Source organism: Ctenopharyngodon idella, chromosome 15, assembly GCF_019924925.1.
Source record: "Ctenopharyngodon idella isolate HZGC_01 chromosome 15, HZGC01, whole genome shotgun sequence".
NCBI lineage: Eukaryota > Metazoa > Chordata > Actinopteri > Cypriniformes > Xenocyprididae > Ctenopharyngodon > Ctenopharyngodon idella.
This window is the reverse complement of record NC_067234.1, coordinates 11,257,966-11,282,733: the sequence shown is the minus strand read 5'-3', so window position 1 is coordinate 11,282,733 and position 24,768 is coordinate 11,257,966. Positions and strand designations below refer to the sequence as shown.

At 40.3% G+C, this 24,768-nt stretch overlaps 3 protein-coding genes across 3 annotated transcripts; all 3 read right to left on the bottom strand.

The window, feature by feature from the left end:
• Positions 1-11,385: 11,385 nt before the first annotated feature.
• Positions 11,386-12,333, bottom strand: LOC127495523 (olfactory receptor 52K1-like). The gene has a single exon (XM_051862439.1). It carries the CDS (start codon positions 12,328-12,330, stop codon positions 11,386-11,388), a length of 945 nt encoding a protein of 314 aa, XP_051718399.1. The 5' UTR covers positions 12,331-12,333.
• Positions 12,334-15,982: 3,649 nt separating this feature from the next.
• On the bottom strand, positions 15,983-17,453 carry LOC127495650 (olfactory receptor 52K1-like). The gene has a single exon (XM_051862596.1). The coding sequence runs from the start codon at positions 17,415-17,417 to the stop codon at positions 16,464-16,466; it is 954 nt and encodes a 317-aa protein (XP_051718556.1). The 5' UTR covers positions 17,418-17,453; the 3' UTR covers positions 15,983-16,463.
• A 3,813-nt stretch (positions 17,454-21,266) lies between these two features.
• LOC127495632 (olfactory receptor 52N2-like) lies at positions 21,267-22,422 on the bottom strand. Its single transcript, XM_051862577.1, has one exon. It carries the CDS (start codon positions 22,420-22,422, stop codon positions 21,469-21,471), a length of 954 nt encoding a protein of 317 aa, XP_051718537.1. The 3' UTR covers positions 21,267-21,468.
• Between the last annotated feature and the right edge of the window lie 2,346 nt (positions 22,423-24,768).

Here is a 24,768-nt window from a genome sequence, read left to right as displayed (position 1 = left end):
TGGCGCAGAATGGGTGCTGTGGTGAATCGTTCCTTTAATTCTTGAAAGGCGTGCACCGCCTCGTGGGACCAGGAAAGGCGTGTGGACTGTCGTTTGGTCATGGACGTTAACGGAGCGGCGTGCCACTGAAGTTCCGTATGAACCGCCTGTAGAAGTTGGCGAACCCCAGAAACCGCTGTAGTTCCTTTAGTGTGCGTGGTTGAGGCCACTCAAGCACCGCCCTCACCTTGTTGTCGTCCATCGCCACTCCCTCTTGACTGACGACGTATCCCAGGAATGAGGTGGAGGTGCGGTGGAATTCACATTTTTCGGCTTTGGCATACAGTTTGTGTTGAATGAGCCGCTGCAGTACGGACCGGACATGTTGGACGTGTTCCTCGAGGGTCTTGGAGTAGATGAGTATGTCGTCAATGTAGACGATGACCCAACGATTGAGCATGTCCCGGAAGACGTCATTGATAAAAGACTGAAAGACAGAGGGACTGTTGGCCAGCCCGAAGGGCATAACGAGGGTCTCATAGTGACCGGTGGTGGTGGAGAAAGCCGTCTTCCATTCATCCCCCTCTCGGATGCGAATCAAATTGTACGCACACCGGAGATCCAGCTTGGTAAAGTACCTGGCCTGTCTCAACTGCTCCAGGGCTGCGGGGACCAATGGCAAAGGATAGCGGAACTTCACGGTGATATCATTCAGACCTCGATAGTCGATGCAGGGCCGAAGACTGCCGTCCTTTTTCTTAACGAAGAAGAAGCCGGACGCCGCCGGGGAGGTAGAAGGTCGAATAAATCCTTTGGCCAGCTCCTCCTCTATGAATGCTTTCATGGCGGCAGACTCAGGCTGTGACAGGGGAAATATTCTGCCCTTGGGGGGTGTCGTACCAGGTAGGAGATCTATGGCACAGTCACTAGAGCGATGAGGTGGTAGTTCGGTGGACCTGCTTTTGCTAAACGTGACTGCTAGATCAGCATACTCAGCAGGTATGTCGGGCTCAGTGGTGTCGGACTCGTGAACGATGACGGTCTGCACAGGTAAGGGAGTGATCCGTTTCAGACAGCGATTGTGACAGGCGGCGTCCCACTGTACGATCTGACCCTCCTTCCAGGAGATTAGCGGGTTGTGGGTTCTGAGCCACGGGAGACCAAGGATGACTGGGTTGCTGGGTGAGTGGATGACGTAGAATTGGATGAGCTCGTGGTGAAGGGCTCCCACCTGTAGGGTCAATTCGGCAGTGATGTGCGCCACTCTTCCACCACCGACGGGTCTCCCATCTAGCGCCTCCACTGTCAATGGAGAGTTACAGTCTGTTAATGTGATGTTGTGTTCGTTGATGAAAGTATCAGACATGAAGTTGCCCGCAGCACCAGAGTCCAGAAGTGCGTGCGTAGTTATGCGTAGATCATTCAGAGTTATTTGTATGGGAATTTTGAGGCAGTTAGTGGAATAAGCGGTGGGAGGTGGAGAACTCACCGCTTTTGGGTTAGACGGAGTGGGTCAAATGGGGCAGTTGATCTTGATGTGACCAGCTTGGCCGCAGTAGAGGCACAGATGAAGTTGTCGTCTCCTCTCGCGTTCCTCTGGGCGAAGCGGAGTGAATCCGAGCTGCATGGGTTCCGAGGGAGGCGTGGTCTGAGCGGACAGCTGAACAGGGCGTCGAGAGCGGAGAAGATTGTCAATGTGTATAGCGAGGTCGATGAATTCGTTGAGCGATCTTCCCTCGTCGCGGCATGCGAGCTCGGCTTGCAGTTCTAGAGACAGCCCCTTTCGAAACAGCAGTTTCAGCGTGTCTTCCACCCAGTTTGTCTGTGCGGCGAGGGTTCGGAAATTTAAAGCATAATCCGCGGCCGTGGTTTTCCCTTGACTCAGCGACAGCAGTAGATCCCCAGCGCTCTTGCCTCCCTCAGGATGTTCGAACACTTCCTTGAAGCTTCGTAGGAAGGCCGAGAAGGTGGGAAACACAGAACCATCCTCTCGCCATACCGCCGTGGCCCAATCCAGCACTCGACCGGTCAACAGGGAGCATACAAAGGAGATTCGACTGGATTCAGTGGGATAGAGAGATGGCTGCTGGTTGACAAAGAGAGAACATTGGAGAAGAAATCCCTTACATTTAGCGGGGTTGCCGTCAAACTTCTCCGGGAGTGCGAGGCGTGGATTCACGGCGGGAGCGGTAGTGAAGGCTTGACTGACGGTGGCTGCAGACGGTGGCGTGGCGGCCTCGGTGGCGTTGAATCGAAGGCCCTGCAGAGTTTTCACCAGCTCCTCGGTAAGGGAAGTCAAACGATTCAATTGATGTTGGTGAACCGTGAGCTGGTTGGCTTGGGCAGACAGCTCGGAGGAAATTTGCATGATCGCTGCTGGATCGCTGTATGGTGAAGTCTTCTGTAATGACGGGTCGGCAGAATGAGGATCCATTTGCAGCTTTATTAAGATAAACACCAACGCAGACAGGGGCAAAGGCAGAGACATAAACAGGGGCAGGCAATGGTCGAGGCAGGCGGCAGACAAACAGAGTAGAGTTACAGGCGATGGTCGAGGCAGGCGGCAAACAAACACAGTCCAAACAGCAGGCAAGGATCAGGGCAGGCGGCAAACAAACACAGTCCAATAAACAGTCCAACGGCAACAGAAGTACAATCCACAAGAAAACGCTCAGTAGTGATCACCGGGGCAAATCAAGACTTCGCAACGGGTGAGTGTGTGTGTGTGTCTTAAATAGCGTGAGTGTAATGAGGTACAGGTGTGTGCGCAATCAGTCCCAGGAATGAGGGCCTATGGGAAACGTAGTCCGAATGTAAACCAGTCAATATTCAGGTGACGGCTCCCTCCGGTGGTGCGGAGGAGGAGGCGCGAGAGCCACGTTCGTGACACTGACAAAAATGTACATTTACACAGTCTGTTTAATGCTGCTCTGAAGTGGCATAAATGCATTTACACAGGAATTGAAATCAAGGGAACAGATGCTTTGAACATAACTATTTTAAAATTACAGTTTTAACAAAGTGTTACAAATTGGAGATTTTAATTTTATAAATATTGAAATAATAGTCTGTAAAACATGAAATAAATAAAAATACGAACTTTTCTGAGTGTTGTAGCGCGCACTTTGATGTTTGTCATCTTTGGTACTGATAGTTATTTTCTATTTTTTTAATAAAATTGTTCTAGATGGAACAAACACTACAAAGAAGTTATGAATTATTACACCGGGTACATCACCCCAGGATTAAAAGAGGGTGAACGTTTTTTCAAAGAGCCAGAAAGTCACTAAGGAGCAGGCACAACAAACAAACATTGATGCTAGCATTAGCATTTCAGGCAGGACAGCAGATGTCACCAGACCGTCATGTGTGGGCGAAATATCATCCTCAAGAAGAGGATTTTTGGAATGTAATATAACAATACACAATTACAGTGACGCCAGTTGGGTTAAGCATTTACCGTATCTGAGAGAAACGTTGATCTGCCTTTTCAAAGGAAGATTAAAAAACAGAGACTTCACAATGTGAGTACAGGACTCTTTTACTTCACTGTCTCTTGTTGGTATGCATTTTTTTAATTTGCCTAAAACAATATGCAGCGATGTCTATATGTTTTGTCTCCCACTTCTTGATTCTCACGCCACCTGAGCTGACAGGTATGCTTTTGGTTGTCATGACAATGACATAGTTTAGTGCAGCACAAGCTCGGGTTCATTTACACTGAACCAAAACAGTATCAGATTTGCCTTTGATACTAGGGGCTGTGGTGGGTCAGTATTTTAGGTCTGCTTTTATGCGGTATTGTGTCTTTACACAGAATTTTGAGCAGGTTCAGACCCGGCTGAACTCAGCTGTGTAAAGATGCCTTTAAGTGGCATTCTTAAAAGTAATAGCTTAAAAAAAAACAAGATATCAAGTGCATGGTCTCATTTGATAGGAAACATTTCAAATTTTGAAGCAGACAGAAGACTGTCTCTGTCTCTGCAAAAGAGACCCATAAGTGAAGAATTCAAATCAACAATGCTTTATTAATCAACTCAAACAGTCAGGCCGCCAAGTGCTGAGCCAGATCCACCAACAGGGCTGAGGCTAAAGGGGTGTCCAGACAAAGAGTGAAATCTTTTGACAGATGACGAGCACCCACTCTGATTGTAGAGTGTGAGCAGCTGCTATGTGGGAAAATGAAAACAAAAACAAATCAGGAGAGGAAAGAGATCCAACTCAACAGTCAACACTAAGCGAAATCACAATGTCTGAGTCCTTTACCGGCAACCTACCATTGCTAATACAGTACATACAGTATATGTAGCATATGTAAAGTCCAGAAAACCCCCTGCTCACAAATATTCAATGCAAATATTGCATAACCACGCCATGGTGGGCCAGACTAAAAACCTACCCATATCTTACCTTGTATGGCTGATGTCTCGCATGATTCCATAGGTATCCTCTTTTTTAAATGATAGTTCAACTTTTCCATCTGTCTGTATATGTAGCATCTGACATATTGTTTACAAGCTGTTTTATTGACATCTTTCCGTGGTTGAAACACTGATTGAGCGATTACATGAGACATAATACATTTCAGTAAGTTGTACTGTATCTTTCAACATACCTTCTGATGTTCATTCATGTTTATTTTGTGATATAACTAATAGTAAAGAGGAACAGATAATCGGTTCATGTGTTGCTTGAACTGTGGCGCTACAGCGATCTGTCTTCCACATTAAAGAGCACCACATTTATTGCTTGTATTTCATAATAAAGTTGACATAATTTGAAAGAATGAGACTTTGTTTTATATGAAAAAAGGTAACCCGCTTTTTACTGTACAAATTGTCAGTGTCCGCTTGCTCTACAATTATTTTTTTTTCACTGCATGAGAAAATGTATGTGGGTCAAAGACGTATAAGGTTTTCAAAGTAGCTAAAAATAAAACAGCAATTACAATTCCCTAAAAGGCTTTTTTATGTTCATTGGAGTGTCACTTATGCCATTATATTAGTTATATTCAAGAATAAAGCCAATAATTCATTTTTATTGTGATTGATATGAACGTACCCTAGTAAAATGTCATTTAGTATAACATTATGGAAAATGGGCATAAAATTATTTTTTTAAATACACTTAATCACAAGGTTATATGTCCATGCTTAGATTTGTAGAAATATAGCTACCCAGAAGAAAATGACATTATTTTATTCTGAATACCACATATTTGATGCATCACAGGTACAACTCAAAATTCATAGTTTTTTATTCACAAATACTTCCTGTCTTACAGGGAAAAAATGCTAAAATCTATTAAAAGTATCTTTCATGTCATCCTTTGAGATTTGTTTTCATCTCTCTGAGTCAATAAAACAAAACGTTTGGTTTTTTTTATATAAAATACTGATGTTATACTGTATGACAATATTTTGTTACCCTGAATGACACATCACTACGGCCTAAAAATATTGATTAAATGTGAGTCCTTCAACAATAACAGTACTGATCTTATGAACTATTATTAGTAGCAGCAATCGTATTTTTTTTTTAGCTATTTTTTAAGTTACAAAACTGTGGGAAAAAAAAAAAAAACAACTGGAGAATATGTTTAAAAATGTGAGAGAGATTATCCATATGCCACACATAAAGAACATGGATTTTACTATGCAACATAGTTTATCTGACTTAAGAGGTACAATTTCATTAATGTAGGATTAAATCAGCATTGAAAATTTGAAACAAAGCCATTAATGGCAAAACATTTCAGGAACATTGTGCAAAAAAACTGTAAAAAAAAAAAAAAAAAAAAAACTTCCTTGAAATCATCACAAAACATTGGATATCTTTCGCAAAGTAATATCATGACATTACATCAGGTATTTGCAAGAAATAATTTTTAAACATTTCTGTATTCTGAACATCAGAATATTAACCAAATGTTACTTTCTTGTGTAGGTCTATATAGTATTCTAGCCTAACTGGTGTGTAACTTTTTGGACTGATGAAGCTCCATAAACTTTTCCCAGTCAAAGTTGCAGAGTTTGGAATTCCTTTGTCTTGTAAAAAAAAAAAATAGCACTGGTTTGGAGATTACTGCTTGGATGTCCGACTTGAAGTAGTATGTCCTTAACGTGAGGCCACGCAAATGAATTATTTTTTTTGGCTGCTTGTTGCATGCAACTGATTTCCATCTCCTCTCCCACAACAGTCTTGGCCAACAACCTGTCTGATCACAGAGTCTCCAATCACATTTCTTCAGAGAAGATATCCAGTAAGGGTGACTGCAAAAGAGGCAGAAACTAACTCAGACCAGAGCGTAGAGACGGGCATCCCGGAGAGCAAGACTCAGCTTAGCGCTTTTTAACCCTTACTAATGAGGGGAGCAATACTCTGCTCAATCCTAGGATCCACTCAGCGCATGATTATTTGCACTGAGGAGGCTGTGCACTCTAAAGGAACCCAACAAGGGGAGTACATTTAACAGCCTGGGGGCTGATCCTCAACAGGGAGGCCTCAGAGAGGCCTTCAACCACTGACCAGCTTAGGGAGCTAAGTACTATGCAGGACAACCCTCAAACGAGGGGAGTACAGAGCTCGACCTAACTGATAAACTGTACTGTAGGCACAAAATCATGGAGGCCCAAGAGGGTGCCTGCCACATGACACAAATTCTACACGTGTAGAAATACATTACAGCGGCCTTGCTAAAGGCCAGCATGCGCTCAGTCTGCTTAGAGAAGACCCAAAAACGGGAGGAGGAAGCTTAAAGGGAGGCCTGTGAAGGCCACACACCTGAACAGCTTGCTTGCTGATAAGCAAATCCAGCAGACTAGACTGAGGGTGCCCACATAACAGTCTACCTAACACAATCCGATGAGTAGTGCACTCAGTAAAAACACTTTTTACTCTTTAAAGCAAGAGGAGTACAACATACGCCAACACGCCCTGCAGGAGGCCCAAAAAAGGGCCTACGACTTCCAGACACGTGGCATCAGCTCACGGCAGTGTTCTAAGCTCTAAGGGAGCCAACTTCTCAAGTGAAGTTAACTAGCTTAATTCAACATGAGTCATCATACCACCAGGTCATGTACTCGGTAAAAACACCTTTTTACTCTTAAAGCAAGAGGAGTACAAACCTATGCCATCATGCTCTGAAGGAGGCCCAAACGGGGGCTACAACTCAGAATGACACGTGGCGTCACTTCTAGTGGCAATTACTAAGCTCTCAGGGAGCCACATATAGAACCAAACTATTCATTGAGGTTAACTATTAGCTCAGCCTGAGCTTAATATCAAACAACACATTCCAACAGGCAATGTACTCAGTAAAGAACTTAACACACTCTTAAAGCAAGATGAGTACAAAAAACTCCACCAACATGTTCCAAAAAGGAGACAGGGCGTCAGCCAGTGGCAGTGTCAATACCCATAACAAGCCTGCGCCATCATGTTCTTAGAGGAGGCCCAAACCGGGGCCTTCGACTCCAGAAGACACGTGGCGTCAGCTAGTGGCATCTGTCTAAGCTCTAAAGAAGCCTAATCTGAGAACCAAACAGCAAAGTGAGGTTACCTAGCTAAACTCAACCTGAGCTTAAATCTGCACATTCCAACAGGCAATGTACTTAGTAACAACACTGTAAAACCCTGAAGTAGGGGAGTACAAAGAAATATGTTATCGTGCTCTGAAGGAGGCCCAAAACCGGCCTACCACCTCAACAGACACGGACATAAACCTGTGGCAGTGTCTAAATTCTAAGTGAGCGAAACTCTGACCAAAAACATCCACCAACAAGAGCTTGTGACACTTACAAGCTACAGTGCTTAGAAAGAGGCTTATCTGACGAAAGCCTTCAACTCAAAATAATGCAACAGAATTCTTGTGGCAGTGTTTAAACTCTAAGGGAGCTAATAAAGGAACCAAACTGACTGAGCTATGCATTCCAGCAGGCCATGTACTCAGTAAACACCTTTACTCTTAATGCAAGGGGAGTACAAAATAATCACCACTCTCTGAATGAGGCCATAAACAAGCCTACTACTACAGAAACAGGTGCTAACCTGTGGCAGCAATAGAGTATAGAGTACATTGTGTAGGGCAAAAACTAGAACTTAAAGTATAAAAGTGATGCTTTATTTTCATTCATGCCATCCTGAACACAAGGATGGATGAATTATACCAACCAGAAGTTTACACATCTGTACTGAACCCTAGGGAACGGGAGCTGAATAAAGCTGACACCGTTACACTCAAACTTGAATGTTAATTCAAGGGGTTCAAGGGAAAGGCAAACACAGTATGAATTAAAATTCTAGACAAGTGGGTCCTACACAAAAACCTACACTAAAAGGGATAAAGGGCTTTTTGGCCTGACAACTCAGAAAGAGGAGGCCAGAACTAGGAAACTATACAACCTAACAAGGGAAGTAATGATACAAGGGGGAATGCAAAGCAAACACTTAACCCTAGTTCTTAGTCTAGGCCAGCTAAGCTGTGGGCCCATAGGGCCACACATAAGCATAGATCTGCCTGGGGCTAAAACTCAGCCTACAAACTAATGAGAGAAGAGGCTACTCTAAACTCTAAATTAAGAGCTCAAAGGAGCAAAGCTCAACCCAAGCCAACAATATCATGCGGCCCAGGAGGCCGATGCTAGACATAGATCTATCTGAAGTAAAGAGTGCTAATCTCAAAACAACTCTAGCTATAACCAGAGGAGAAGCTACTCTACCAATGGTTGCTGTAAAGGCGGCCATTTTGTTTGCCAAGCCAAAAACAATCATTCAAGCCAACCTAATGGTTTTTAAACTTCAGAGCCCTTAAAAACCCCTTATCCTATTTTTCCTCTCTACACGCCCAGGAAAAACCCATACAGAAAAACTAAAGTCAGATATACCATAATGTAAATATAGACCCAGCTTACCTTCCTGCGGCTCGAAGACCGAAGACTCCTATCGTGTAAGGGATGGAATCTAGGGTCCTTTTAAGCCTAAAGGAGCCTTTTTACTATCAAGCCAGAAGGTGGGCCATCAGAATCATATTCATCATGGGCCCTGTCCTCAGCCTGACTGTAAGAAAGGCTGAGCGTGTTACATTTTAAAATTCCATGACCAGGAGGTGGAAGAAGAGAGGAGAGGGTAGAAGTGAACTACCCTCATAGAGAGGAAACCAATCACTGACGCTGCTGGCGTCTGCGGTTGATTACCTCCCTCAGATCCTGCTTCTTCTTCCTAGAGTCCCGCCTTGTCTGGGACTTACTCCGAGGAGGAGGTGCCCGAGAGGCAACACTGGACCTCTGGCCCTGTCTCCGATCCTCAAATCAGGACGGGCCAGGACCTCCTGTCTGTCTGGGCCCAGGATCGGATCTAAGCAGTATACAGTTCTTAAACGCCGCCAAGCGCGCCTTCGCCTCTCTGAACTTTCCCACCACCGCCTCGACATAGGTACCAAAAAGTTCAGAGGGCGAAACCGGTGCATCGAGGAGAAAGAAAAGGGCTTTCTCCTCGATGCACCGGTTTCGCCCTCTGTCAGCCAGGTTCAACCACAGGTGTCGCTCCGTGGCCACCATTGCTGCCATCAATCTTCCAATCGAAGCAGCGGTTTGCTTAGTGGCCCGGAGAGCCAGATCCGTGGTGCGGCGCAGCTCTTCTACCGCCTCAGGGGACAGACCCTGCCCCTGATCCAGATCCTTCAGCAAGTCAGCTTGGTAGGCCTGTAACACCGCCATGATGTGTAAGGCCGCACCAGCCTGACCCGCTGCTGCGTATGCCCTGCCATTCAAGCGAGAGGTTACTTTAAGGGGATTAGAAGGCAGGACCAGAGCTTTCAGTGTCGGGGCCTGCCCAGTGACGAGATAGTTCGCGAACGTCTCGTCAATAGAGGGCATCGACACATACCCATGTTGGCTTAATCCCTCCACATCAGCGAAATTCGCCTGCTGATGCAGATGAATACGAGCTGAATATGGGTTCTTCCATGCTTTCTCGATCTCCACATTAAGATGAGGAAGGAATGGAAGGCTCACAGGGGCTGCTTTGTTATGGCCGGAAAGGAACCGCCTGTCAAGCCATCCGCGTGCGGCCCCTCTCTTAACACGCTCCCATGGCAGCTGCAGTCTGCCAGAAGTGCGTTCCATAACTTCAAGCAGCTCCGCATACGCAGGGCAGGGAGGCTTTGAAGTTTCAGCAGGCTCACCTGCTTCCTCTTCAACAGCCATCTCCTGCTCTCTTGGGCTTGCACCCAGAAGATCACTCGCTGCTGGATCTGACAATGTCAATGACAAGACATCGTCATCATCCAACAGCTCACCCTCGTCAGAGGGTTAAGAGAGATTTACACCTCTCTCAAATTCCTCTGTGAGCTCCATCTGAGAGCCCCATGATTTCAGTCGCCGCTCTGCCTCAGCACGAGCGGGGCCAGAACCACCAGGCAGCGCCCTCAAGCACTGTCAGTGCGTGCTCTTCCCCCAGACAGAAAACGCACAGATTGTGTGTGTCACCGGGAGTCAAAAACTTGGGACAGGGATCAGCACACTTTCTGAAACGTTTGTCAGACATAGTAAATACTTTCTTACTGGATTCGATGTAATCGCCAAACAGACAAAACAGTCCCTGAAGATGAAAAGACTCTGACTGGTTCTCTAGGCGCCCCTTATATACTTCCGGGTCGCGCTATGATGACGTCATAGGCTGTCGCCAGCCAACAGGATTGGTAGGATTTGACAATTGCTTTCAGACATCGGTTCACGTGATGGCGTTCCCCAATGCGTTTCCGAACGCAGTGTAGAGTTCCCTTTCGAATGGGAACCCCAGAAAAGCTGATGTAATTTATTGATTTATTTTGTTATTATTTTTGCTTGACATGGTGACTATTAGAAAGTAAATATGACAAATCATAAAATCAATTCTTGTTCAAAATCGTGTCAATTACATGTGGGCTAAATTTTGTGTTGATATCTCAAAGTTATGGCATTTGGAACCATGGTAGCCTTTTTATCAAAACTGCTTACATGTGTAAACTCCACAATAAAGCATAAAAATATGTATAATTAAATAGAATAAGTAACAAGTAATTAGCATGATTTATATGTTTATTTACAAGACAATATTTGAATAATATCTTTATTGAAAACACGATTTGAATAAATTGTTGTTTAAAAACAACGTTTTATAGGAAATAGGCTAATGTTCATTAACAATGCAGACTTTAATATATTACTGTTTATTGAAAAAGCATTTTGATAAATGTGTTTTTATTATTAATTGTATTATTTACGATTATGTAAGTGGATGGCATATGTATAGTGGCCTATATAAATACTTATGCAATATCTGTCTTTATTGTATATTTATTAATTTAATTTTAAATGAATTATCACATATTATCCATTCATTTATATAAAAAAAAACATTCATTTTTCAAAAAGTAAAGACTTTTTTGCTTATAAACTTCAGAAATGTGTGTCTTATTTCTTTTGTTCTCCATCCATAGATTACTGGGTTAAAACAACTTGGAAAACATAAGTACATGATGCTTATAACTATGCGGTTGTTGGAGGAAATGTTGTTTCTAATTCTGTATGACAAAAATGCAATCAAGGCAGAAGTTAAAGCAACTGACAAGACAATTAAATGAGTAATGCAGGTGTTTAAGGCCTTCGTGTGAGCTTTGCCAGATTTGAATACAGAGGTAAAAATCACAACATAGGAAGCAATAATGAGAATAAAATCAGCAGTTGGTACAAGGAAAACAGTCAACAGTCCTACAATATTATTAACAGATATATCTCCACATGCTAACTGAACCAATGCCATGTGCTCACAAAAACAGTGATCGATCACATTTGTTGCACAGAATGACAGTCTTCCAGCAAGAGAAACAATGGTGACAATCAGGAGTACATTTCTGATTAATGGTGCAAAAACAAACTTTAGAAAATTTGAGATCTCCTTGTATTTATGATAGTAAAGAGGTTTGCATATTGCAAAGTAACGATCCAGTGCCATCCAGAAAAGCAAAGTAGTTTGAAATGTTCCAACAAAATGAAGGCAAAACATTTGTATCAAACAACCTGTTAAAGATATCCCACTCCAATTAAATAAAAAGCTAAGAAGCATGCTAGGTACAAAAAAGATTGGCAAGAGCAAGTCTACAACACCCATTAAACCTATTAGTACATACATAGGAGAATGCAGAGACCTTTGGCTTGTTATTAAATATATGAGAATAGAATTTGCTGTTATAGCCAAGAAAAACATCAGAAATAAAGGGATAAATAAAAAAGGCCTCCATTCTCCTAGGCTGTAGAAACCATTTAATTTGAAGTCTGTAAATGAGATATTTTGTGCAGAAAAGTCCTTCATGCTGAAAACTCCTTTTGTGCAAGCAGTGTTCTGTTCAAACAAATGGAGACGATCAAGATTATAGTTGATCAGATTGACCTTTTAACAATACCAAGATACACTTTCGTCATAAGTTGTACTGTGCATTAAAAATATATATATATCAGCAAGGACATTTTGGATACTACTACTACTACTTATTATTATTATTATTATTATTATTATTATAACAATAAATAATAAACTGTTTTAAGCTCTCTTACATTTCACATTTCCCAGAATCTATAAACATTTCAAACATTATGGGCTCTCTCACTATATTGTAGAGTTTACCTTAATTTTGAAGTTTCTTGCATTGTTATACTGTGATGTAAATCTGGACAGTTAAATACAGCTTCCTCTGACACTTCAGTTCAGAAGTACAATGGATTGACTCATATGACAAGCATAAAATTCACACATAACTCATACATAAACAGATATTATATTAAATTTACCCATGCTACTTAATCTGTGCTCCCCATTACTGAATAGAATGCTTTTTTTTCTAGATAAGATGTGTTGTTGGAGTGTAATGAAAGCATGATACAAATCATGGTCTTTAAATACACTGTTGTGTTCCCATGAGTATGTGCGCTACTCCTATTAAAGAATAGAGCTCACCTCCTTTTTGCTGAATCATAGGCCTGCAGTTTCTGTACTAGTGGTAATTGTTTTCTGATTACTAGGATTTATATAACCAGTGTATGACAGTAGCATGTCTAGCATGTAACCCAAGACATTTACTCAATGAGTGAGACTTTTGTTATTATAGGCAAGGCAAGGCAAGTTTATTTATGTAGCACATTTCATACACAATGGTAACTCAAAGTGCTTTACATAAAAGTAATTAAAATAATCAAAATAATTACAACAAATTCAGAGGACCTAAAAATAGCATGCATGAGAAATGAAAATAAAAATAAAAGTTGAGAATAAAAAATTGATGTAAAATATATTAAAACTAAGTTCAGGGCACCCCTATCTGGAGTGGAAGAAATGAAGAGTCAGGTTCATGATTTTGCACTAGACACGCTCCTTCTAGTGTCTCTTCACTCTCGTGGGGGTGTCTGCACACTTATTCACTGCCTGCCCAGTATGGCTTCAGTGCCATGTTGGCACTGTGTAAAAATTACACAATGTTCTGCCTGGCTCCAAGCAACTTTTTCAGAATTATACACCTGTTGCTACATGGATGTATATTTACACTGACCTGCTCCTGCAGGTCTGGGCCCATATGTATAAAGCCGCTCAGAGTAAAATTTTAGTCTTAAGTGTGTCACAATTCTAAGAATGACGTAATTTTACTCTTATTCCTAGACTTAGGAACCTTTATGAATCATACTTATTCTTAAGTGTCAAGACTAGGTCTTAGCTCCTAAATTATTTAGGAGAGCTGGAGAGGTCTCCTAACCTAGTTAGGAGTAACAAGATGGCAGCAAAGATGAGGAGACACACGCTTTCCAATGAAGATATGATGTATTGGAGTTATATGATGACATGGAGTTGATAAAATGATATAAACTTGATTAACAGTTCTTTTTGTAACTGACCTAATAAGAAGACCCTGATCAAACCAGCAGAGAAAAAAACAATGGCGGAGCTGGTGAAGGAAGGGACAAGAGCAGAGCTGGAGAACCCCATGGAGAAGCCAGTGGAAGAGAAGCCCACAGTGGAACCGGCGGAGTTGATGACCATGGCAGAGCCAGAAGGAATGGAGATACACTGTAGAGCTCGCTGGACTGCTGACCATAGAGTCGGTGACTGACCAGAAAGTTTTTTTTTTTTTTTTTAATATATATAATGAGGGTCAAAATTACTATCTTGCTAATAAACACACAAAATAACATTTAAGTGGCACAGGAATAAGATCAGAGTGGACTGAGATACACAGATAAACTTTGCATTAAAAAAATAACAGCCTCCACTTTATAAAAAAAACAAAACAAACAAAAAAAAAAACAATACGATAACATTTTTAGTCCCACTTTATATAAGATGTTTTTATTTACTATGTACTTACATTTTGTCAGGGTTGGTTGTTGTATAAATCACACAACGAAGGAGATAGAGAACAAAAAAATCTTTATTAAATCCACTAAGGATATCGCAGGAGAACATAAACACAACCACGTAAACTACCGGAAAACAAACTGAATGAACAGAGGGTTTAAATACACAGAGATAATTAACATAACCAGAAACACATGCATAACTCAATCAAAAGCCATAGGAACACAGGCAAACAGGAACAGAACACAATGGAAACGAAACCAAAACTGAACATTCAGTGTATATACACAACATACACACGTGATGAGACCACACGACACTGAAGGCTTTGTAGACCGGGGCAGAGCTGCAGCAACAGGCAACCGAGGTGGAACCAGGGTGCCAAAGGACTGAGGAGGAGCTGTTGTGGAGCCAAAGGGGTGGAGAGACAAAGTGCAGCTGAAGTCCTGTAAGTCCGTGGCGCAGGCAGTGTGTGACGTCTGGCCAAGGCAGAGCCGGAGGGATGAAGAAGTCCGGGGGGACTGTAAGGGTCCCAGGTGGATCTGAGGGAGGGAGGAGCCAAGGTGGAGCTGACTGGTCGCCGAGGATCCTCTTCACTGGGCAGAGCTGGAGACCGGAAGACCCAAGGCAAATCCACACAATAGAGTGATGTCAGAGTCGAGGGGCTGAAGGGAACCAGCGGAGGTGAGGCTGACAGACTGGCTGACCTTGGAAGAGGAGGCAGGAGTGGGAGGCTGGGCAGGAATTCTAAAGACACAGGAGACTTTGAGCTGGGTGGAACCAGCGGAGAAACATGAGACTTTGAGGTGGACAGGACCAGCAGTGATAGGAGATTCAGTTAAACTTCCTTTTCCAAGTCATCATAACAAGCAGAGCATGCTGCAGCTCACCCTGATTTGTGGGAGTGTGGACAGGGTCTTCCTCCATTCTCTCAAACTCCACTAATAATCCCATGGCGGCACTTGATTTTTCTGGCTCACACATCTGGTGAGACATTTAGTGAGGCTCGGGTTCTAGGGTGATGGTTTGCTCAGTCCTCATGTTTGGCTCATTCATCACGGCAGGCTCGGCCTCTCCATCTGCAGTGGGCTCTGGCGTTGTTTCTGTGCAGTGGGGTGATAGCTGGCTGGGCTCTGGGTTCAGAGTGTGCCTATTTTTCTCCAGCACCGACTCCACAAACTTGCTGAATGTCCCCCGAAGATCAACACTGGGCAGTTTTGCTTCTGTTAGGGTTCAAAACAGTCTTTATTAAATCCACAAGGAACACTCGGGATATTGCAGGAGAACATGTAAACACGACCACACAAACTTAGACGATTTTGGACAAAGAAACTGAATGAACAGACACAAAGATAATACACAAAGATAATTAATGTAAGCAGAAACACGTACATTACCCAATCAAAAACCATGGAGACAAACTAGCAAAGGGAACACAGCACAGTGAAAACGGAACAAAAATGGAACCTACTTTGTACACATTCAAATTAAACGTGATACAATGATATATGTTTTTACATTGTACTTACATTTTTAAAATACCTGCATGTAATTGCATCCCTAATTACATAGTATGTACATATAGTAATTATAGATACCTATCAAGTGGAAGCAATTTTTAGTCAAAAAAAACTGTGCAGTTTTTATGGGTGGACAACATTGTAGACAAGTGTAGAAACATCTCAAAGATGATCCAGATAAATGGGATGCACCTAGACTAAATTTCCAGTGTCATAGCAAGCATCAATGTGACTTTTTTACTTTTTTCTTTTTGCAAAGTTATCATAATTTATTTATTTATTTATTTTTTTTAAAATGGGTTGTGGAGTATAGATTGAAAAATAATGTTTACATCAGTCTTGATCTATTAATCAGTAATGACAATATGACCATATTTTGTTCATAACACATTAAAAGCAGTAGTCATTTTGTTTTTGCTTTGTTTACAGAACCAAGAGCAGGAATGATATTTCAGGACACCTTCAGTGATGTCTGCCAAGCAATAGGCATTTTTTGATTCTTCAGAACAATAGCTCCTTGTGCTAAGGTCACATCTTTAATGTATCGTCATGTTCTTTTACCCATTTATCCATAAAAGTAATTCATATTTTTAAAGGAAAGACCTTTGCATTATTTAAAAATTTTATAAATGTTTGTCTTATTTCTTTAGTTCTCCATCCATAAATTATTGGGTGAAAACAACACGTAAAAAATAAGTATACAATACTTATGAATACACGGTTACTGGAGGAAATGTTATTCCTTATTCTGTATGACAAAAATGCAGTCAGTGCAGAAGTCAAACTAAATGTTAAGACAATTAAGTGAGTGATGCAGGTGTTTAAGGCCTTCATGTGAGCTTTTCCAGATTTCAACACAGAGGTGAAAATTACAACATAGGAAAGAGTAATGAGCAAAAAATCTGCAGTTGGTATAAGGAAAGCAGACACAAGTCCTATAATATTATTAACAGATATATCTCCACATGCTAACTGAACCAATGCCATGTGCTCACAAAAACAGTGATCAATAACATTTGTTACACAAAATGACAGTTTTCCAGCCAGAGAGACCATAGTGACTATCAGGAATCCGTTTCTTATTACTGGCACAACAACAAACTTAAGAAAGTTAGGGATTTCCATGTATTTGTGATAATTAAGAGGTTTGCATATTGCAAAGTAACGGTCCACTGCCATCCACAAAAGCAAAGTATTTTGAAATGTTCCAACAAAATGAATGCCAAACATTTGTATCAAACAACCTGTTAGAGATATCCCACTCCAATTAAATAAAAAGCTAAAAAGCATGTTAGGTACAAAAATTATTGGCAAGATCAAGTCTACAACTGCCATAACACCTATTAGTACATACATTGGAGAATGTAGAGATTTTTGAGATTTTATTAAATATATTAGAATAGAATTTGCTGTGATAGACAATAAAAACATAAGAAAGAAAGGAATAAATAAAAAAGGCCTCCATTCTCCTAGGCTGTAGAAACCATTTAATTTGAAGTCTGTGAATGAGATATTTTGTGCAGGAAGGTCCTTCATGCTGAAAATTCCTTTTACACACAGTGTCCGTTTAAACAAATGAAGTTGATTTTAACAACACTAAGATACACTACAGTCATAAGTTGTATTTTGCCAACAAATATAACTCTGCATTTTTTTATTGCTAATTGCAATATATAAATAAATAAAAGGAACTAATTCTATGAGTCAGGTAAATAATAATAATAATAATAATAATAATAATATATACATAAAAAAAACAAGGTAAAAAACTGATCTGGCTCACTTGTAAGCACACAATGTTAATTGTTTTGTAGTTCTGAAGTTTTAAAACTGTTTAGAAGGGGAAAAAAAAAAAAAACTTCTTTGACACTTCAACAAGTCAGAAGTATAATAAATGGCTTATATGATATAAAATTCATATACTGTATAACTGCACTAAACAGGATATGATATTAAATCTACCCACATCATTCATTGTATGTTTTTTTTTTTTTTCAGATAGGATGCCGTGTCTTACTCATGTACTGTAAGTGTAATGAAAGCTTGACACATTTTATGGTCTCTATATACACAGTGTTGCATTCTCATGAGTCTGTGTGCTACTCCCATGGAGTAATAGAGCTCATCTTCTTTGTGCTGTTTCATAGGACTACAGTTTCTGGTAATTGTTTTCTAAGTTCTAACTTAACACTGCGTCATGATGTTGACGCTATGGGAACGTGTGCAGACATGACTGGTGGTTGATGCAGGTTGATGTGGTGGATGAGTTTGGGAGAAGAGTTTCACTCTCTCAGACCTCTCCTGCTAGCTCAATTGCTCTCTTACTGGAGCAGGAAGCCAATTTGGAGAGAGCAGCTTTGTCTGATCCAGAGGAAAGCATGCTGCTAGCCCACTGAGTCTGCCTCCTCTGCCAGCCCCATATATGGGGAATTGTTGGAGGTTATGGTCTGTATCTAGATTGGGTTTAGCCTAGTCGCGTAAGAAGCAGGAAGTCGCTCGCGGCACATGAACGCTTCTTGGTGGGTCATGGCCGCCCTTCCCTCGTAAACCTTCCCTTCCATCTAGAACTTCACACTGAGGTGTTGAACTCTTGGGGAAAGCCATATTCGGCTTGCTTATTCCCCTGTCAACATTTCAGCTATCCGAATGTAGAGGGGCTATTTGAGAACGGAAACGTAAGGATGCTCCCGGTAGAAGAGACACTTGTGAGGTATCTCTTCTGGTGAGGCATCATCACTGAAGGCTCAGGTTTTGCCCTCGAAGCCATGCTAAGTCATCTAGCGGCTTGTGGGCAAATCATATGTGGCAGCATGTCAGGCTGGTGGAGGCCTGCACACAATGGTAGTGCTGCAGGCTTACCAGGATGATCTGCTGAGACACAAATTAAACAAGGATGCACTATTTCTCCATTACTTTGAGCAGTTGAGCTAATGTCTATATAATACTTTTTGTGCACAAAAACAAAACAAAAATAACGACTTTATTTGTCTGTCCACTGTCATACTGCTACGCTATTTTCGTTGCAGATCTTCAGTGTTTATGTCTGAACGCGGGCTCATTATTGGCCGGCTCCTGCGTCAGCATCACACGCATGAGCCGCAGTTTGGACGTAAACACTGAAGCTCTGCAATGAAAATAGCGTAGCAGTATGACGGGACAGACGAATTTGTTGAATAAAGTCGTTATTTTTATTTTGTTTTTGGGCACAGAAAGTATTCTTGCCACTTCATAATATTAAGGTTGAACCACTGTAGTCATGTTGACTATTTTATTAATGTCTTTATTACGTTTCTGGACCTCAAAAGGTGCAAATGTTGTTGCTGTCTATGTGTGGATCAAATACCCTCGGATTTCATCAAAAATATCTTAATTTGTGTTCCGAAGACAAACGAAAGTCTTATGGGTTTGGGACTACATGAGGGTGAGTAATTAATGACAGAAATTTCATTTTTGGGTGAACTAACCCTTTAAGGCTAAAAGTAGCTCCTAACTTGCCGATACTCTTAAAAACAATGGACGTGTCAGCCCAGATTTTAGGACTCCTAAATTTTTGCTCTAAGAGTATTTCACAAAGCATTTTAGTGCTTAAACTATCTCCTTTGAATCTACAATAAAACATCAAAAATAAATCTTTAATAAATAAATAAAGTCCGATTACCTGTGGCAGTTGTTTTCACGAGTTCACACTTACAAATGAGTAAAAAAATACAATACCTGTATTTGGCGTGCTGTCCAAGGGGATCAAGGACTCCAAGCTTTAGACCAAATCCAGAGTTCTCCCCTGTATCCCCAGCCGAGAGTGAGAACGGGGTGGCGGAGGGATGCAGAAAACTGTCGAGGTAACTCTGTGAGTCGGCTCTCATCTGTGTATATATACCTCCACTCGAGCTGATTAGGTAGACCATCTGAACATGCTCCTCAAACTTTCTTCATAAAACATCATTTGTCGCTTGAATTCTGCAATCTCTCGAGACACAGACATGTAAGAGGCTGACAATTAGCTGAACATATACTAGTTTAATTAGTGATGCTTAGCCTACATTTTAAAACCTCTATTTGAATATGGCAACAATTTTATTTAAAAATCTTTATTTGAAAATGGCATCATTTGTATTTTAAAACCTTTATTTGAATATGGAAACATGATACCTCATTCTACAATATTTCTATGATTAAATAGCTGACAGAGACTCCTCCCCCATCAGCCAATCACTGTGTGCATAGTTAGTAAGTGTGTTGACATCATCCATAGCAACGACACCAACCCCGCCCTTACTCTTAGCTTAAGACTTCTGTCTATTCCTTAGTAAAAGTTTGTTTCAGCAGCTTTGGTAATAGGTTTTAAGAGAAAACTCTTAGCTAAGAACTTTTACTGCTATTTAGGAGAACTCTTAGTGGTAAGATAAAATGTTTTGTCAATACGGCCCCAGGTTCTCAGGTGCTTTCGTCTTAGTGTTCTCGCAGTGATTCGCACAGACAGGCACTTGGAAGTCTTGCGATTGGGTATTGTCATTCCCAAAGTGTCATTGACAATGACGCAGTGCAAGTTCTCTTGAAGGGGAATGTTTTGGGTTACGGCTGCAACCCTGGTTCCCTGAGAAGGGAACGAGACGCTGCGTCTCCCTGCCATACTCCCTGCATCCCAGTGATCAACTTGCTTCGACCTAATATAAGTTGACAATGTTTGGTCTGGGTGCGCTATATCACTCGCCTGTGATGTTTTGTCATGCCATTGGCCTGATTTCACACACATTCTTCAGACTCTCACGCAGAGGCATTCCCAAAGCATCAATGACGATGACACAGCATCTTGTTCCCTTTTCAGGGAACCAGGGTTACAGTCCTAACCCGAGACATTATCGTTGTTCTAATCCCTGCTATTAAGCCTGCTTAAAAACAAACATTTCACACTTAGAAGTGGGACTAGCTCTGCTTTTTACCTGGGGTGATATTTAACTTTGATGAATTAATTATTTGAAACTATAGAATGGTTTCTAAATATTTTATTAGCTTCTATGAAGTTTGTTACCACAGTCAGAAAGTCTTATGGCATTAAGTGCTTTTTTTTTTACTTTGTTTACAGAGCCTGTGCAGTTTATATTACAGTACACCATTCCATAAAAAAAAAGCAACAGACAACAGTAGACATGCTTTTCATCTGCAATGCAATATCAAGTTTTGTTTAATCATTAAAGGTGCAATAAGTAATTTCAATGGAATATTACTCAGAAAATTACCCCACTGCCTGACAGATATTAGTGAATTAGGTGGTAATATAAGTGCAAGCAAACAAACAAAACAACCATAATATGCAGTACTTTACTAATGTCAGGGTACAAATTACAAGCTATAGGGTCATATTTTTGCATCTGTGTATAGTTTTTTTTTTAACCTATATTTGATTTTTAGATGCTTCTATGAATACATTAATTGCATTATTTTTTTATCTCTAAATGTATTATGCTTTTATCTATAAGATACAGTATCATACATCATGCATCTTTATTTTCTCAAAGCAATGTTTTTTTTTAATTATTATTATTATTATTATTATTTTTTTTTAAGGACATTTTCAAACATAATCCATTCATTTTTTTAAAGGAAAGACCTTTGCATTGTTTATAAACTTCAGAAATGATTGTCTTATTTCTTTTGTTCTCCATCCATAGATTATTGGGTTAAAACAACTAGGAAAAAATAAGTATATGATACTTATAAATATACGATTATTGGAAGAAATGTTATTTTTTATTCTGTATGACATAAATGCAATCAAAGCAGAAATCAAACTAATTGACAGAATAATTAAGTGAGTAATGCAGGTGTTTAAGGCCTTCATGTGAGCTTTACCTGATTTCAACACAGAGGTAAAAATCACAACATAAGAAACAGTAACAAGAATAAAATCTGCTGCTGGTATAAGGAAAGCAGACAAAAGTCCTACAATATTATTAACAGATATATCACCACATGCTAGCTGAACCAATGCCATGTGCTCACAAAAACAGTGATCGATCACATTTGTCACACAAAATGACAATTTTCCAGCCAGAGAGACCATAGTGACCATCAGAAGTCCATTTCTGATTGCTGGTGCAAAAACAAATTTTAGAAAGTTAGGGATTTCCATGTATTTGTGATAATTAAGAGGTTTGCATATTGCAAAGTAACGATCCAGTGCCATCCAAAAAAGCAAAGTAATTTGAAATGTTCCAACAAAGTGAATGCCAAACATTTGCATTAAACAACCTGTTAAAGATATCCCACTCCAATTAAATAAAAAGCTAAGAAGCATGCTAGGTACAAAAAATATAGGCATGATCAAGTCTAACACTGCCATCACACCTATTAACACATACATTGGGGAATGCAGAGACTTTTGACATATGATTAAATATATGACAATACAATTTGCTGTGATAGCTAATAAAAACATCAGAAAGAAAGGGATGAATAAAAAAGGCCTCCATTCTCCAAGGCTGTAGAAACCATTTAATTTGAAGTCTGTGAATGAAATATTTTGTGTAGGAAGGTCCTTCATGCTAAAACTCCTTTTGCACAAGCAGTGTTCTGTTAAAACAAATAAAGTTGATGAAACTATTAAGAAAAATTAGAGTTGAACAAGTTCCCCATTTAAACACACTATAGTCACATAAGTTTTTTTTTTTTATCGTAGCAAAAAAAAATCTCTGCAGTGCGAAGCAAAATCATACTGCCATTAAAATTAAAATTAAATGCAAATACATTCATCAACCAGGAAAATTCAATGATTATCCAGTTACTTTGATGAATAGAATCTTTCTTTTTTTTTTTTTTTTAATCTACAAGATGTCTTGTCTTACTTGTTAGAGTGTAATGAAAGCTGTACACATATCATGGTCTCTAAATACACAGTGTCCCTTTCCCATGAGTCTGTTTGCTGCTCCCATAGAGGAACAGAGTGCTGTATTATAGAACTGCAGTTTCTGTGTGTAATGGTACTTGTTTTCTAAGCTCTAATATTTTTATGACCAACAATCAAAATTCATCACGGATACAATGCATACCTTATAAAAGCAAGCATTTAACCTCAGACATGCATTTAATAACTTATTGTCACTGTTGTAATTTTCCCGGAAATACTGATAGGATTGGTTATCCAATCAAGAAACCGTATACAGCGGCACATTTCGTAAATATGACCAAAACGTCTCAGGTTACAAATGTAACATGGTTCCCTGAGAAGGGGAACAAGACACTGCATCTGAATAAGACGCTATGGGGACCGCCTCAGAGTGATCGGTGTCTAAAGCATGTGTCTAAATGCAACAATATATATTGCTACATTTATAGCTCTGATAAATCATGTTTTGTCAAGTCAAAATTGTGATGTGTGCTTTTATTGATGATGTCTGGAAATGTTCAGCCCCAACCTGGGCCTGTTTACCTTCCCCATCAGATTTTAAAGCAGATCAGGACTTGGTTTTATTCATTTAAATGTTAGAAGTCTTGTCCCAAAATAGATATGATCAAGATCTGGGTAGATATGACAAATGCTGATATAATGGTTCTGTCTGAAACCTGGCTTAAGAAATCTGCAATTGATGACTGTCTGCCTCAAAGGATGCTTTTAAATCTATTTAAGATATTCTACATGACTTAAATGATTCTGAATTTATCCTTATGGGTTATTTAATTTGGGTGTTGGCTTTCAGGTTCCTCAGATTGTTTTAAAGAACTGTGTGACTCCTTAAATTTTGTACAACTCAATGCACCAACAAGGCCAAACCTCAAAGTATAAAATAAATCTACTTTGCTTGATTTAATTATGACAAGAGCAGGCTTTTTTCGCATGATTTGTGCAATAGTGATCTTTGCAGAGTTACTTTGGCTATAAAAAAAAAAAACAACTAGAGTCACAAAATTTGAGGGATATCATCTAACAACTGTTTTTAAAGTATTTAACCCCTTTGCAATATTAAAAAAACAAACAAACAAACAAACAACAAAAAAAAAAAAACCCACCAAAGATTCATAAAAAATACATCATTGAACAAATCCACATACAGACATGAGACCAACACTCTTCTTATAGAGGTTAAGCATCAACAAGCATCAATGAATATCACAAGAATAATCAGTCCAAATGAGTACCAAACACCTTCCTTACCATCATATCCTATAATAAAGCCCAGTTTCCCCTAAAAAACCCTTCACCTATGCTCTTTCACTCATAATTAGGGTTGTTTTTAGAGTTTCTGCCCCCCTAACTCCTTCAGATTATTTTCCATTATCTCTCTCTTCGTCTGGTATTTTCTACAATGTAGAATTACATGCTCCACTGATTCCTCTTCCTGACACTCCTCACAAAGACCCGTCTGATGTTTCCCTACCATTTCTAATGTTTTATTTAGATGTAACGACAGACAAATCAAACACAATTATTTGTCATATTTAACAAAAAGATCTTTAAAACTCATTTTGCGGGACCCTCCCCCACGGACCAGCCGGAGCAAGGGCCTCAGTTACCATGGACCATCAAATAAGGTTTTTATGATCAGAAAGAATTTTGCAGAGACTTGTGACTCTGACTGAATTCTTTCTGAAGAAGGAAAAATAAACCCTTTCAATCCTATTGTCACAAGCGCGCCAGGCTCTCACTCGCCTCCGCATTCTTTCACCCGTTCGTGCTCTCCGGATTACTGATGATTATCGCATGGACTCAATCAGAAGACGCTCTACTTAAACACAACAGCTTCAGTCCTTCTTTGTCTATCCTCTACTGTGACTACGGACCTGTTTTCCTTGCGTGAAGCTTTCCAGCTCCTTGTGTTTTGGGATTGCGATCATTTCCACAATGTGTGTGTGTGTGTGTGTATCTATTTCAGGAGCTATTCTGAATAGAATT